This window comes from Vipera berus (genome assembly GCF_964194415.1).
Source record: "Vipera berus genome assembly, chromosome: 5".
NCBI lineage: Eukaryota > Metazoa > Chordata > Lepidosauria > Squamata > Viperidae > Vipera > Vipera berus.
In genome coordinates, this window is record NC_138207.1 from 92,685,654 (window position 1) to 92,702,011 (window position 16,358).

At 39.3% G+C, this 16,358-nt stretch overlaps 1 protein-coding gene across 5 annotated transcripts in view; it reads right to left on the reverse strand.

The window, feature by feature from the left end:
• Positions 1 to 16,358, reverse strand: part of GBF1 (golgi brefeldin A resistant guanine nucleotide exchange factor 1) — a 309,656-nt gene that overhangs the window by 29,137 nt on the left and 264,161 nt on the right. For 4 of the 5 annotated variants that reach the window (XM_081329572.1, XM_081329571.1, XM_081329569.1 and 1 more), the window contains exon 33: positions 9,833 to 10,035. In XM_081329572.1, coding sequence (XP_081185698.1) covers positions 9,833 to 10,035 — 203 coding nt within the window. The remainder of the gene's footprint in view (positions 1 to 9,832; positions 10,036 to 16,358) is intronic. The other variant, XM_081329570.1, reaches the window with a different exon arrangement.

Here is a 16,358-nt window from a genome sequence, read left to right on the forward strand (position 1 = left end):
ATTCAAACAGGAAATAGTTCACAGGCAAAGCAAACAAAGCATGATCCCTTGAAACTGGAGTCCCTTCCCTTTTTATTATGCAGTCCCAAGGCATGGCTTCTCAATGCCTTCTACTCCTCCCTTGGAGCCGCCCCATTGCCTCCCTCTGTCCTGTTCTTGTAACCTGTCTATAATGTCTTCTAGCTCTGACTCAGCTTCCTAGCACATCTGAGTCTCATCCTGAGCACGAGTGGAGGGGCCAGGTTCTTCATCAGATTGTAAGTCTTGGATCTCATCAGAGTCTTCCTCTGACTCTGATGGCTCCCCAGGCCCTCCTCCTCCTCTGATTCCCCAGACTCAGCTGCCGGGATCACAGGCTGGCACGGAATCACAACACTGTCATTAAAATGGTACAACAAAGAATGTTCTTCCTGCATCAAGTCAGAAAGTTCAGACTGCTGTTGTTACAGTTCTGCAGAAGAATTATTGAGTTTGTTATTTATACTTCTATAACTGTCTGGTTTGGTACAGGCACAGGCTTCAATGGATAGAAAGGACTGCAGAAAAAAACAATTGCAACCAGCCTGCCTTCCACGGGTTAGAAGGAGGGCTGAGAAAATATCTACTGACCCCTCAAATCCTAGAACTGTGGTAAATCGCAGACTACATGTACTTTATCACTTTTTTCCTTTTTTTTTTGGTCATCAAGTTTTTGACACCTTGCTAGGCGACTGGTGGTACTCGGATATTGTCATATCCTAAAAGTGGTACAATGGGTGAAAAGGTTGAAAAGCCCTGTCCTAGACCAGGGGTTACCAACCGCTGGACTGTGGCCCACTACCAGGCTACAGTCTGTTTCAAACTAGGCCGCATGAGCAATTGGCAAGCAGGCGTGCACACACAAAACTCCACTTGCAGAAGTGGAGGGTACTTGTGGGAGGGTGCTTGTAGAAGGACATTCCATTAATAATCAGTTATGAATAAAGAGCTAAATAAAAAAGATTAAAAATAATATTCTTGAAGGAATATTATTATAATTATTCAAGGAACCTTCTTTGCCACCAAAATATTCTCAGCATCTTGGAAGAATTTTAGAATTTATTTATTTATTTTTTTAGAAAAAGCCATGATATCAATTAAATCCTAGGAAAACTGAGCTGAATGAACAATATTATTACTGTAAAAGAAAGAATTGCAAAGTGAAGTGCAATTGATATGTAGTATGCATATAAGCTTAAAATTAAATTCTGGGCCAAGTCAAAGAAATTGCTAAATTTATTGCTAAAAATTATGAATCATGAATATTTGTTTCTCACCTTGAGAAGGAGCATGGTGTGTATATAATTGTAAGAAAGTGACAATGATTGAATTTAATAAGGTAAAATATTAGCAATTCTTTCACTTTGATAACAAACATCTTTTAACTTACATCTTTTGCAAGTTCACAGATTTGATTGGAAAGAAAGAAGATTTTTCTCTTCTTTTTTTAAAGAATTCCCTTTAAATGGAAAGGGATAGGGCAACTTGACTACTGCAACGCTCTTTACATGGGGCTGCCCTTGAGAACCACTCGGAAGCTTCAGCTGGTGCAGAGTGCAGCTGCACGAGTTCTTTTGGGGGTCTCCCGATACTCCCATATTACACCTCTGCTCCGTGAGCTGCACTGGCTTCCAGTTGCATTTGCAGTTGCCTTCCGAGTGAAATTCAAGGTGCTAGTGATGACATACAAAGCCCTACATGGCGTGGGTCCGGATTACCTACGGGAGCACCTACTGCCAGTGTCAACATCCCTCCGTCCTGTGCGCTCCCACAGAGAGGGCCTCCTCAGGGTGCCACCGGTCAGGGAATGTCGGCTGGTGACCCCCAGGGGGAGAGCATTCTCGGTGGGTGCGCCAATCCTTTGGAACCGCTTACCAGCTGAAATCCGGATAGCCCCCGACCTTCGCTCCTTCCGGCGTGATCTAAAAACTTATCTATTCCAACAAGCCGGCCTGGCCTGAGGGATTTGGGTTTTAAAATTATTCTTACTTTATTGCTTTATTGTATTCTTACTTTATTGCTCTGTACACCGCCCTGAGTCCTCCGGGAGAAGGGCGGTATATAAAACAAACAAATAAATAAATAAATAAATAAACTTGGACATCTATGTAAATTTCACATTATGTAAAAAGGACTATCTGTCATTATCTGGGAAAACAAAGTAAAAAGTTAAAATTAAAACTAAAAAAAAGTTTAAAGGGAAAGCCCATGTAAGTATTACACACATATGACAGAGCATTACTCAGATTAATCAGCTTGAATAGAAATAGAAGCTTAAACTGCACATTTTGGCTCTTAGTTTTGTTTGAATAATTTTCATAGTTGAGTGCCATTATTTTAATTGTTTTTTTAACTGCATTTTGAACTACTGTATGCTGACCAGAGTCTATATGCCTTGGGGAACATATAGACAAATGAACAAAAAAATACATGTTACATAATGTATTATAAACTACAAATGATTCAAATAGAATGTTAATTTCCTCCAGTCTTTGGTCAGTGGATTGATCAGTTGGTGGATTCATCCCATCCCATCAGCAGTGGACCCACAGTTCTATAAATGCCCTAAAATACACAAGCCTGATATATCTTTCCATCTAATTGTATTGTTACCAGGGAACCCAACATTCAAAACAGTTAAAGAACAAACAAGAAAGTTTGAATTGATAGAATAGAGAATATTCTATCAATTCCCCACTACAGTGCCTCTGTAAAATAAAAAATGAGATCATGGATGCTCTGTTGCGAGTATGGAAAAAATATAGACATAAGTTAAATTATAAAATACCAATTTGGGCAATATATATAGAAAATATAAATGTTGGATTTAAACATGATGAGATTACATATAAAGAAATTTTAAGGATAGAAAAGAATGTATGGCAATTAAAGCCATATAATATTTTAAAAGAAGAAAAGATTGTACAAACTTGGTTTCAGTATGGGCAGTTACAAGCAAGATGGAAAGAAGATCAGAAAATTGGTATTTCGATAACTGATGGAAATTTGGTAAAACAAATTAGAGATCAAGGTCAAGCACATATAAGAAGGATATATAATGCATTGATAGAAATTGACTCAGAAATGGAACTTGTTAAAGATTGTATGATAAAATGGGCCCAGAATTTTCAGGAGGTGATAACAATGGATACTTGGGAAAAGATTTGGGTCAGAAACGTAAAATTTACACAGGCTCAAAATTTAAGAGAGAATTTTTATAAAATGTTTTATAGGTGGCACTTAGACCCAAAAAAATTAGCAAGTATGTATCCGAATTGTCAGCCTAAATGTTGGAGGTGTGGCTGTGAGGATGCAACGTATTATCATATATGGTGGACTTGTAAAAAAGTCAAAGCTTTTTGGATTAAAATTTGGTGGAACATGCAAAAGATATTTAAGAAAAAGATAAGGTTTTCTCCACAGTTGTTTTTGTTGGTTATTATTAATTCAGATTTTACTGTTATAGATACTAAATTGATGTTGAATTTAATTACGGCAGCAATATTGGAATAAGGAGGAACTGCCTACTATAGAAGAGTGGACTTTGAAAGTTTCTAACTTGGCGGAAATGGCAAAGATTTCAGCATATTTGAAAGAACAATCGCAACAGAGATATATTGTGCAATGGAGAAGATGGATCGAATATATTCAGAATAAATATGGGACTAAAAAGTTTCATTTAGCATTTGAATAAGTAGTGGTTTTATAAGATGTATTATTAGTTATTTGTTATTTGTTAGTAATATAGTTATGTTTACGGAGAGTTAAAGTGTGATAGAATTTAATGTTTTATTTTTGTTGTTAGCATATTGTAGCTTAAGTTTGTAAGTTTATACCCCGACTCTGGGAAGTCGGGGAGGGTAGGGTAGGGGAGGGTGTGAGTTTTTTCTATTTAAAAATGTATTGTAAAACTTTTCAATAAAAAAATGAGATCATGGTTTTATTTGATGTCACAGCACTCTTTATATCCACCAACCCAAAACTACCAAAAGAATCCATGGCAACACGTTACTCACTCTCTCTCTCTCTCTCTCTCTCTCTCTCTCTCTCTCTCTCTCTCTCTCTCTCTCTCTCTCTCTCTCTCTCTCTCTCTATCTAACATACCTGACCTAACCAAATACACTAAGATCATGGACCTCATCAACCTCTGCCTTACCACACATTAAAGGAATACACATGTGATCACAGTACATACCGTAGCAGAGACTGTAACATTTAGAAACTATAGGCACGGTTCTGGTATGACACCTTTGTCATAATAAAAAAGGAATAACATAAAACAATCAACATTTTCAAAAGAATAAAATTCACAAGGGAAGATGAAAACAACACACTCCCTTCTTGGATATCCTCAGCAGCAGAGGAAATGGTGGCAAAATAGAAACACAAATGTATCATAAAACCACCCACAAGATCCTAGTGTTCACTTATCAGAATATCAATCCAACCTCCCACAATAGAAGCTATGTAAGAACATTATTTAGACTAGCATAAACAAATTTTAGCAAACCTGAACAGCCAGAAAATGGAAGCAGATTGCCTATACATCTTCCAACCAAATGAATACCCATGCAACTTTATCAAAAGATTATGACCACACAACTCAATACAGCACAATCAACACAAGCTATCAAAAGCACAACACTTGTGAGGACACACCCCAATCCACGTCTAAGAAAGAAGAACTCTTGGAAACAGGATTGTCCAAGCAGGAACTTTTACTAAAACATGATTGTCAGTGGATAATCTAGACAGGATCTGGAAACTGTGTTGCAGATTGATACTTTTAAAGTGGCCCCGAGTAAAAAACCCTCCCCTCAGTCCATTTGGTCAGTCCCGGATCAATTAAGGTTCAGGTGTCAAAACCTTCCATGGGAAAAGGGATCTTCCATGCCTTTACAACATTTACTTCCTGCCCTTCAGATTACAATCGGAGATACAAACCAGAATCTCTCCCCCTCCCCTTTCTTTGTTCTTCTCAGTTCTTTCCCTGGTTTTTGATTTTTTATCCAGGCAGGCTGAATAAACAACCTTGCATCTAATGGCCAATTAACATCATCTCTTCTCCTCCTTGGGAATGGCAGAATCCAGTGAGGGGTGAGATTTAGGGGTGCACAGATAGGGGTTTAGGAATGGAATATAAATGGATTCTGACAATCTGCTCTCCTTAAAAGAAAGATAGGTCCATCTGTAAAGGAAATAAAATATAAATGTTAGCCCGGTTTGTTTGTTGCATAAAACTTCTTAAGCAACTTTGGTGCTCTAATGTGGTGTTTATTGACTCACTCATTTTCTGAGGAGGGGAGGTGTTTCCAAGCTACTAGATATTGAATTGCTCCATGGTGTTTCCTGGAATCTAGGATTTCCTTCACCTCAAAGTGTTGTTCTCCTTCCACCATGATGGGAGGTGGTGGTGGGGTTTTTGTTCATAGGGGTGACTGTTGTTCTCTTTTTAGTAAACTTCAGTGAAAAATTGGGTGTATCTGCCTAAGATTTTTGGGTAGTTCTAATTCAACTGTTACTGGATTTATGATTTTTTAATTGGAAAAGGTCCAATATATTTTGGTCCAAGTTGTTTACAGGGTTGTAGTGATTTAAGGTATTTTGTGGATAAATATACCATCTCTCCCACCCTGAATGGTTTGGGATCGACTCTTTTTTTGTCTGCCTGTGTCTTGTATGCTTGTCTAGCTTCATCTAAAGCTTTCCTAACGATTGGCCAGATGTTTTGTAATTGAGCAATCCATTCCTTCAGTTCGGGAATGACTGGTTCGTTTGGGGTTAGTTCTGGCAACTTTGACCGGTAGCTACTTGAAAAGGAGTGTAACCTGTGCTGGAGTGGACTGCATTATTATATGCCACTTCTGCGAAAGGCAGTAGGTCCGTCCAATTTGTTTGCTGCAAATTAATAAAGCATCTTAAATATTGCTCAAATACTGAGTTCAACCGTTCAGCCGATCCATCCATCTGAGGATGATGACTAGATGACAGGACTTGGGTGGTTCCTAAGAGGGACAGAAATTCCTTCCAAAATGCTGACATAAATTGTACCCCCCTATCAGATATGATGCGTTGTGGTGGTAAATATCCTGTATGAAAAGTTTTGCTAAGGCTTTTGCGGTAGGGATAATTTGGCAAGGTATGAAATGCACTTGTTTAGAAAAGAAATCTGTGACAGTCCAGACTACCGTGTTCCTGTTGCTTTCTGGTAATTCCACTATAAAATCCATGGCTATTTCTTTCCATGGGGCTGAGGGGTTCACCACCGGTTGTAACAGTCCTGGCGATTTCCCTTGCAGCCTCTTGCCCATTGCACAAATTTGACAGCTGTCCACATAACTTTCTATGTCCTTTTTCATGGATGGCCACCAAAACTGCCTTTTAGTTAAGTGTAAGGTTTTTACAAACCTGAAATGTCCTGCTGATTTTGTATCATGGCACAGTTGCATGAAATTGATTCTCTGGGTGGCAGGTATGTATATTATTAATTTGTCGCCCACCCAGGATAGTCCATCTTTAATTGTGCACATGTGTCTATTTTTCTGGAACCATTCATCACTTTCCAAAGACTTTCGGAATTCTATTCCAGTTTGGCTATACACCCTCGGCTTCATTTTAGGTTGGGCCCTGGTGGTGACTGGTGCTGCCAGTTGCTGTTCAGGCATAAGTGGTTTAGATTCAATGGCCCATGTGCTGTTATTTTGGGGCATGTGAGATAATGCATCCGCCAGGAAATTCTTCCCACCCGGTAAGTGAGAGTGAAATTGAATTGGTGAAAATGTTGGGACCAGTGGGCTTGTCCCCTGGGTGTTTTTAGTGCTTCCAAATTTTTGTGGTCTGTCCAGACCTGGAAGGGGATTTTACTTCCTTCAAGGAAATGGCACCATGTAAGTAATGACCATCTCACAGAATATGCCTCCTTTTCCCACACGGGCCAACGTTGTTCTGTCTCCGTGAGTTTCCTGGATGTATATGCACATAGTTGCAATGCCCCCTCGTCATTTTCCTGTAATAATACAGCTCCCACTGCCACTTTGCTAGCATCTGCCTGTATTACAAAAGGTTTATCGGGATCTGGGTGTCTCAGAACAGGTTCAGCAGAAAAAAGTCTCTTTAACCTCTCAAATGCTGCTTGACATTCCATTGTCCACTTCAGAGGCTGGCTGGGTTTCACTGGGGATCCCCCCTTGTTTTCAACAAGTTTGTGAGGGGCAGGGCTATTTGGGCAAACGAAGGGATGAATTGGCGGTAGAAATTTGCAAGCCCCAGGAAACTTTGCAATTGCTTCCGTGTGCTTCCGTGTCCATAGAATGGTGGTGCCCATTCTAATACTGCCCACAGGGTCCATTTTGATGCCCTGTGGCGATATGCGATACCCAGGTAGTCTATTCTTTCCTGGTGGAATTCACATTTCGATAGTTAGCATATAGGTGGGCAGCCCGCAACTTTTTCAGGACTGCTCTGACTAGGTTAATATGTTCCTCTTTGGTCTCAGTGAAGATAAGGATGTCATCTAGATAAACCAGGACCCCCTTATATAGGTGCTCTCTTAGAATTTCATTAATTAATTGCATAAAAACTGCAGTCCAAATGGCAGTTCTTTGAACTGGTAGCAACCCATTGGGCAATTGAACGCAGTCTTCCATTCGTCTCCTTCCTTAATCCTAATGCGGTAGTATGCTTCTCTCAGGTCTAGTTTGATAAAAATCCTTCCTTTCGATAGGTGGGATAGCATATCCTTCATAAGGGGTAGGGGGTACAGATTACATTCGCTAATTAATTCGCTAATTTTAAAGTGTCCCCAAGTAAAAAACCCTCCCTTGGTCAGTCCGGGATCAATTAAGGTTCAGGTGTCAAAACCTTCCATGGGAAAAGGGATCTTCCATGCCTTTACGACATTTACTTCCTCCCCTTCAGATTCCAATCGGAGATATAAACCAGAATCTCTCCCCCCCACTCTTTCTTTGTTCTTCTCAGTTCAAAGGTTCTTTCCCTGGTTTTTGATGATGGCCTCCAGGCAGGCTGAATAAACAACCTTGCATCTAATGGATAGGGATGGCCAATTAACATCTTCTCTTCTCCTCCTTGGGAATGGCAGAATCCAGTGAGGGGTGAGATTTAGGGGTGCACAGATAGGGGTTTAGGAATGGAATATAAATGGATTCTGACAACACTGCTATACATAAAAACATAACACTGCTATTACATTACAGATGTAACATAGTATTACAACAATACGGCATTATTATAGCACACAAACCAACTAAAGCCTCCCAAAACAACTTAAGTAAACCAAAAGACCCAATAGCCCAAGGAATAAAAAAGGAATAATCTTCTACAACATATAGTGTAAGTACTATGTAGTACAGACAGGCAGAAGACTAGCAGAACACCAACTGTCAAAAGACATGATGAAAACTCCTTAATCTTACAACACATGAACAGACTTTAGCCATAGTTTCAACTGGGAAGCTGTGAGGATCCAAAAATGCTAGGAAATTCATGGAAGGTTGGCACTTAAGACAATTCAGACTTCAACAGGCACATAAATATTTATACAGTATTCAAAAGACAGAAGGAAGTAGATAAAAAGAAAACAAAAAGATCAGAATACTTCCTTGCCAACAATCAGTGCCCAAATAAATAGGAATTAACACCAGGATTAACATCAGATCAAAAATCAAGGAATATCCCAATCAAGGAACTACCAACACAAACAATTAAACAGTAAACAACATCCTAATAAAATAACTACCAAGAAAAAAAAACAACCTTCCCACCACTGATAGGGAAAGCCACTGTATATTAAAAGGTAAAGGTAAAGGTTCCCCCGCACATGCGTGCTAGTCGTTTCCGACTCTAGGGGCCGGTGCTCATCTCCGTTTCATAGCCGAAGAGCCAGCGTTTGTCCGAGGACATCTCCGTGGTCATGTGGCCGGCATGACTAGACGCCAAAGGCGCACGGAACGCTGTTACCTTCCCACCGTAGTGGTCCCTATTTTTCTACTTGCATTTTTACGTGCTTTCGAACTGCTAGGTGGGCAGAAGCTGGGACGAGTAACAGGCGCTCACTCTGTTACGCGGCACTCGGGATTTGACCCGCCAAACTGCCGACCTTCTGATCGACAAGCTCAGCGTCCTAACCCACTGAGCCACTGCGTCCCTCCACTGTATATTAACAGAGAGCAAATCCCACTCCCTTCTAGCACTTAAGATATTACTTAGTTAATGAACACTAAAACTTCAAGCTAATAACAAGTTTCGAATCTTGCTTCTTTAGCATATTTCTTGTTAAACATCTTCAAAAATCAGTTAGAATACAGTTTATTATCTATTCTGAATTACCAGTCATATAAAGCCACCCAAACTTTGAGTTTATGCTTAGTTTACAGCATTCAAGGATGGAAGACTGAGCTCCTCAGAGTTCCTCAGAGCTTGTTTGGCATATGTTCTGGCCTAGAAACTGGAAACCCTGTCCCACCCTTGGCATGAAATACCCCCTCAGCCCAACCCACTTACCAGGGTGGTTGTGGGGAAAATAGGAAGAGGAAGGAGTAGTGTATATGTTTTATGTCTTAAGTTACTTATAAAGTAATGAATGCAGAATGAAAATTTAATAAATAATATTCATAATTAAAAGAAAGGCCCCATTGACATACTGATTCAGATCAGTTTTCCCTTTCCCCTTTCATTATGAGCTATTTATTTTTTAAAAGTCACACAACAAAAAATTATGTGAATACGTATCTAGTTAACTTATAGATATTGCACTAGAAAAGCCACAGGGAGAGGAAAAAATCATGGCTATACTTACGTCCTGACTAACCTGTAAAGATACAGTGTGATAACTGGCAGGGACACTCTCATCCTCATCCTCATCTTCACTGGTGGAACGGTGCTGATGTTGGCTGGAGGTTTTAAAGTGTCTCAGAGAGTTTTCCTTTGCTTTCTTCTTAAACCGTGTTGATTTGGAGTCATATTTATGATTTTTTCCTCTTTTCTCCTGGGATTTACACCCTATAAACACAATATACAGTGGTGCTTAAAAGTTTGTGAAACTTTCAATATTTCTGCATAAATATGTGCTCTGTTTTTTATCTAAAGCTAGATAAAGATAGTCCAATTAAATAAATGAATAACTTCTGGGGAAAAGTGGTTGACTGTAATTAAGAACAGGGAGCCGAAAAGTAGATCAACTCCTTTAAGAACAATGTCTTTTGGACAGATGAGACTAAAGTGGATATGTTTGGCCATAATGCACAGTGTCACATTTGGCAAAAACCAAACACTGCATATCAACACAAACATCTCATACCAATAATCAAGGACAGTATTGGTAAATCATCAGTATGATTTAGGCTTGTTTTGCAGCCACAGGACCTGGGAACTTTGCAGTCATTCAGTTGACCCTGAACTCCTCAGTATACCAAAGTATTCTAGAGTCAAAGGTGAGGCTATCTATCTGACAACTAAAGCTTGGTCGACATTGGGAAATGCAACAGGACAATGATTCCAAGCATACCAACAAATCTACAACAGAATCAAGGTATCACAGTGGCCTGGTCAAAGTCCAGGCCTCAACAAAATTGAAATGTTGACTCAAGAGTGATGTGCAAAAACAAATGCCAACAAATCTCAATGAACTGAAGCAATGTTGTAAAGAAGAGTAGGTCAAAATTTCTCCACAATGCTGTGAGGATAAACAGAAAATGATTACTTCAAATTACTGCTGCTAAAGCTATTGAATCATGACGCATTTTCACATACGACTTCTCCATTTTGCTTTTCTTTTTGCAAAATAAATGATTTGATTGTGTGGATAAAGCCTTTGATTGTGTGGATCACAACAAACTGTGGCAAGTTCTTTTTTTTTTATTGAAAAGTTTTAAAGTACAATTTTCCTTTAAAAATCCCCCCTTCCCCCTCCCCCCCTCCCCCCCCCGACTTCCCAGAGCTAAATACAAGGTATATATATAAAAAGCAATCATAAACAATCATATGCTAACAACTATAAACTCTAAAATCCAACACTCTCTAGCTTATATAGGATAAGACAAGCCTTAATAATATCAAATATATGTAAAAAGAAGCTAAAATAAGAAAAGAAAAGAAAGAAAAAAAAAGAAAAAAAAATACGAAGGAAGACTTATTCGAATGCTACATAAAACTTCTTAACCCTATACTTGATCTGGATAAACTCAATCCATTTTCTCCATTCCATAATATAGCGTTCTTGCGAGTGATCTTTCAAATAGGCCGCAATCTTCGCCATCTCTGCCAGGTCGGAAACCTTTAAAGTCCACTCTTCTATGGTCGGCAGTTCCTCTTTCTTCCAATATTGGCCTACCAAAAGTCTTGCTGCCGTAATTAAATTCAACATCAATTTAGTGTCCACAACTGTAGCGTCTACAATTATTCCCAACAAAAAAAGTTGCGGACAAAACTTTATCCTCTGTTTAAAAATCTTCTGCATATTCCACCAGACTTTTATCCAAAAAGCCTTAACCTTCTTACATGTCCACCATATGTGAAAATATGTTGCATCTTCATCTCCGCACCTCCAACATTTAGGCTGATAATTCGGATACATACTTGCAAGCTTTTTAGGATCTAAATGCCATCTATAAAACATTTTGTAAAAGTTCTCCCTTAGATTTTGAGCTTGAGTAAATTTTACGTTCCTCACCCAAATCTTTTCCCAGGTGTCCATTGTGATAACTTCCTGGATGTTTTGGGCCCATTTTATCATACAATCCTTAACAAGCTCTGTTTCTGAGTCAATCTCTATCAATGCAAGATATATCCGTTTAATATGTGCTGGTCCCTGATTTCTAATTTGCTTTATCAAATTTTCATCAGTCATTGTAAATCCATTTTTCTGATCTTCTTTCCACCTGGCCCGTAACTGAGTATATTGAAACCAATTTTGAACAACCTTCTCATCTCGCAAGAGGCTATATGATTTCAAACACCAAACATTTCTTTCCAAGCTAAGGATCTCCTTGTACGTAGTCACATCATGTTTGAAGCCAGCATGTATATTTTCTATTGCGTGTTTTGGAATTGCCCACAATGGTATCTTGCAACTTAACTTATGTCTATACTTCTTCCAAACTCTCAGCAATGCCTGTCTTAAAATATGCACCCTAAACACGTTGTCTACTTTCTTATCATACAACAAATATGCATGCCAGCCAAACAACAAATCATGGCCCTCAAGATTTAATAACCTCCCTTGCGTCAAGTTAATCCAATCACTTATTCCTACTAATGCAGCAGCTTCATAATATAATTTAAAGTTAGGCAATTTAAGGCCACCTCTCTCACGAGTATCCTGCATAATCTTAAGTTTGACTCGTGGCTTTTTCCCTGCCCACACAAATTTATTGATACCTCGCTGCCATTCCTCCAAATTAGAATCTTTCTTAAGAATCGGTATCATTTGGAATAAAAATAAAAATTTAGGCAGGACATTCATTTTTACTGCTGCAATCCGTCCCAACAAAGACAATTGCAATTTTTCCCAACTCTCCAGTTCTTTTTGAATTTTCCCCCATAGTTTTTCATAATTATTTTTATATAGCTTTGTATTAGAGGGCGACAAAATCACCCCCAAATATTTGACCCTTTTAACAATCTCAAATCCAGTTAATCCTTCTAAGAGAGCCTTTTGCGAAACTGTCATATTTCTGGCCAAAATTTTAGTTTTCTGTGTATTAACCTTAAATCCAGAAACCTTCCCATATTGTGTTATTATCTCCATCAGGTCCACAACAGAGTTCTCTGGCTGGGTCACTGTAACAACCAGATCGTCTGCGAATGCTCTCAATCTGTAGTCCTGATCTCCAATTTGTATCCCCTTAATATTTCCTGAATTCCGAATTTTAACCAATATCTCTAATGTTAACACAAATAACAAGGGCGATAACGGACACCCTTGCCTTGTGCCCTTCTCAATATTACATGCTTCTGTCAAGCTATTATTAACTATAATTCGGGCAGTTTGTTTTTGATATAATGCCCTAATCGGTTGTAAAAATTTTTCCCCAAAATCCATTTTGTCTAAAACTTAGCGCCGCAGGGATCTGGTTGTTCCTTTCCAAAAACTCTAACACATCAACTATATGCCTCACATTATTTTTCATTTGCCTACCACTAATAAACCCCGTCTGATCCCCATGGATCACCTGTTGCAGAACCCTCATCAGTCTATTAGCCAAAACCTTAGCAAATATCTTGTAATCTGTATTTAAAAGCGATATTGGTCTATAGTTTCTAACTTGAGTAGCATCTTGGTCTTCCTTCGGAATCAAAGAAATAAAAGCTGTTCTCCAAGACGGTGGCACCTTTCCCCCCCTCTGAATTGTCTGGAACAGTTCCTTTAACGGTTTTATCATCTCTAATTGTAAATTTTTATAGTAGGCCGCAGTCAAGTCATCCGTACCTGGTGCTTTATCCACCTTCAATTCCTTAATTGCTGTGAAAATTTCTTCTTCTGTAATCAGTTGATTAATCCCCTCTTTTTGTACTTGCGTAAGAACCGGGATGCTAGCATTCTCCAAATATATATCAATATCTTTTTCATTAATTTCCTCTTTAGCATATAGTTTCGAATAGAAATCCACAAAAGCGTCCTTAATAAGGTCCTGTTGAAACACAACCCTTCCTTTGTGCTCAATCTTGTCTATATTAGAAGCCCTTTGTTTTTTCCTCAGTCTATAAGCTAACCATCTACCTGGTTTATTAGCATTGCAAAAAGTATTATGCCTGGCAAACCGCAAGTTGGTTGCCACTTGGTCAGCCATTAATTTATCAAATTGTCCTCTTAACAGTCTAATAGCCTCCTTGGTCTTCACATCCACTGGGTTTGAAGACCAAGCCTTGAATCAAAGCCTTTTCTTTTTCCTTTATTTCATTCTCCAGTTCTTTCCTTCTAGTTTCCACTGCACGTCTATGTTTGTTATTCATATATATCAACACCCCTCTCATATAGGCCTTGCTAGCATCCCAAACCATATCCATAGAGGTACCCTTATTCATGTTAGTCTCAAAAAAATCCTTCATCCGCTGTTTGCATTCTTCCACATTTCTCTGATTTCTAAACAAATTCTCATTTACGCGCCACGAGCGCCTGTCTCTTTTCTCCTTATCAATCTCTAACCAAACTGGACTGTGATCAGAGATAGTTCTTGCACAAATCTTCACCTTTTTGGTCCTCCAAAAAAAATCATTAGTCAGCAAAATAAAATCAATCCTCGAAAAAGATTGATGTCTATCAGAATAAAAAGTATAATCCTTCTCCTGCAAATGTCTCTCACGCCAAATATCTCGCAATTCCAGGTCATCCTTCATTTCAAAAAAAGATTTAGGCAGTCTAGCATGGCCTGGAATGCGCTTGAAAACTCCAGCCTTGTCCAGCTGTACATCCAAAACACCATTCCAGTCCCCCATAAAAATAAAAGATTTATAATCCAACTGGGTAAGCTTTGTATGTAGTAAACTAAAAAAGTCAGCTTGTTGTTGATTAGGTGCATATAATCCAACTAACAGCGTCTTTTTACCTTCTAACAGCAGCTCAATCATAACATATCTTCCATGCTTGTCTGCTTCGACTAAGTCTGCTGTTAAGGCACTTTTAACATAAACAACCACTCCATTTTTCTTGTTCTCTGCAGAAGCAACAAATTGCGTACCCAACCTCGAGTTCGATAAATACTTTTGATCCAAAACTCTAATGTGCGTTTCTTGCAAACATATAACATCTATCTTAAATTGCTTTAAATATTGAAAAACTTTCTTCCTCTTCTGTGGTGAATTTAGTCCATTAACATTCCAGGTTAAGAATTTAGTTGCCATGCATATCCTCCCAAAGCTCTTGGAGCACAGCTTTGATAGGACTATCTTCTTTAGGCCGTGTTCCTCCCACTGCTTGGCTATGAGTACGTTGTGAAGATTCTGAAGACTTTTGCTGGTCTTGTTCTTTTATTTTCTTTGCTCGTTTTAAAGCAGCACGCGTTACCCTTTGCTCTCTAGGATCGTCCAAGGAAGTTATAGCTTGATCTCCTCCAGCACCATTATCCTCTGTTTCATCCTCTTGATGTTCTCCTTCTCCAGATCCCTTTGCCGCTTCCAGAAGTGTTAATGGGGTTGCTTTTAAAACATTATTGTAAAAATCACGCGCTTGCTTCACAGTAATCAGCCGATACCTTTTACCTTCATGCATCACCATCAGCCCTTCTGGAATCTCCCATCTGAACCTTATATCTCATTGCTTGAGCTCTTGCACAAGAAATGTAAAGTCCTTCCTTCTCCTTAAAATCTTTGGAGGGATTTCTTTTAAAACCAAAACTTCTTGATCAGCAATCACAACTTTAGCATCATAGGCAGCTTGTATAACTTCATCTCTGATTTCTCTTTTTGCAAAGTAAACCACCACGTCTCTAGGCAACTTTCTCTGTCTGGCAATCCATGAATTCACACGGAACACTTTATCCATAGCTGCTCTTATTTCAGATGCTGGCTGGTTCAATACCACTTCGAGAGCCTCAGAAACCAGCTGCTTTAAATCTTCCTTAATATTCTCCTTTAAACCTCTGATTCTAACAGCAAACTGCATCTGGTAATATTGGGCAAGGCTTAACTCCCTTTCCATTTTGTCTCTTAAGTTTTCATTCTCCCGTACTTTTACTTCTAATATTGCATTCTTTTGGGTCAAATCATCCACTTTTTCATCTAAATCCTCCACACATTCCGCCACTTTATGCACTGAAGACAAAATGTCTACCTTCATCACGCTACACTTCTGTTCCATCCTCTCTTCTATTTTCTCCTCCAGTTTCTCCAATTTCTCCTCCATCTGTGCAAATTTATCACCCATTGATTGGTTAATTGATTCCAGAATTACCTGGGCATGTTTATCCAGCGCATCTCGTAAATCCTTCGGTGTCAATACATCAGGAGGATGCAGCGCCTGTAACGATGATTGTTGCACCGGAGAAGATCCACCGCTCCGAAGAGTTTTAGGGGGAGGTTTAGTCGCCATCTTTAACTTTCAATTGTGACGCACTTTCACTTAAAGTTTAAAAAGTCCACCAAGCTCGAGAGTAAAATAAAATAATCCTCTTCACCTTTTCCTCTTGTACCGCTCTGCCTGCTCCTTTTAATCCATAGTCCTTTCTTCAGGCAGGGGTGGTCGCAGACGCCTGGCTCTGCTCCAAGAAATCCGGAGCAGAGACGCCGGCCAGCTGGGAGCAACCCAGGCTTCGGGGGAGTTCAATCCTTCAGCCGCCCAAGCTCCAAGCTCAGGCGGCCCCGGAGAACTCAACCCCTACCTGGGGTCT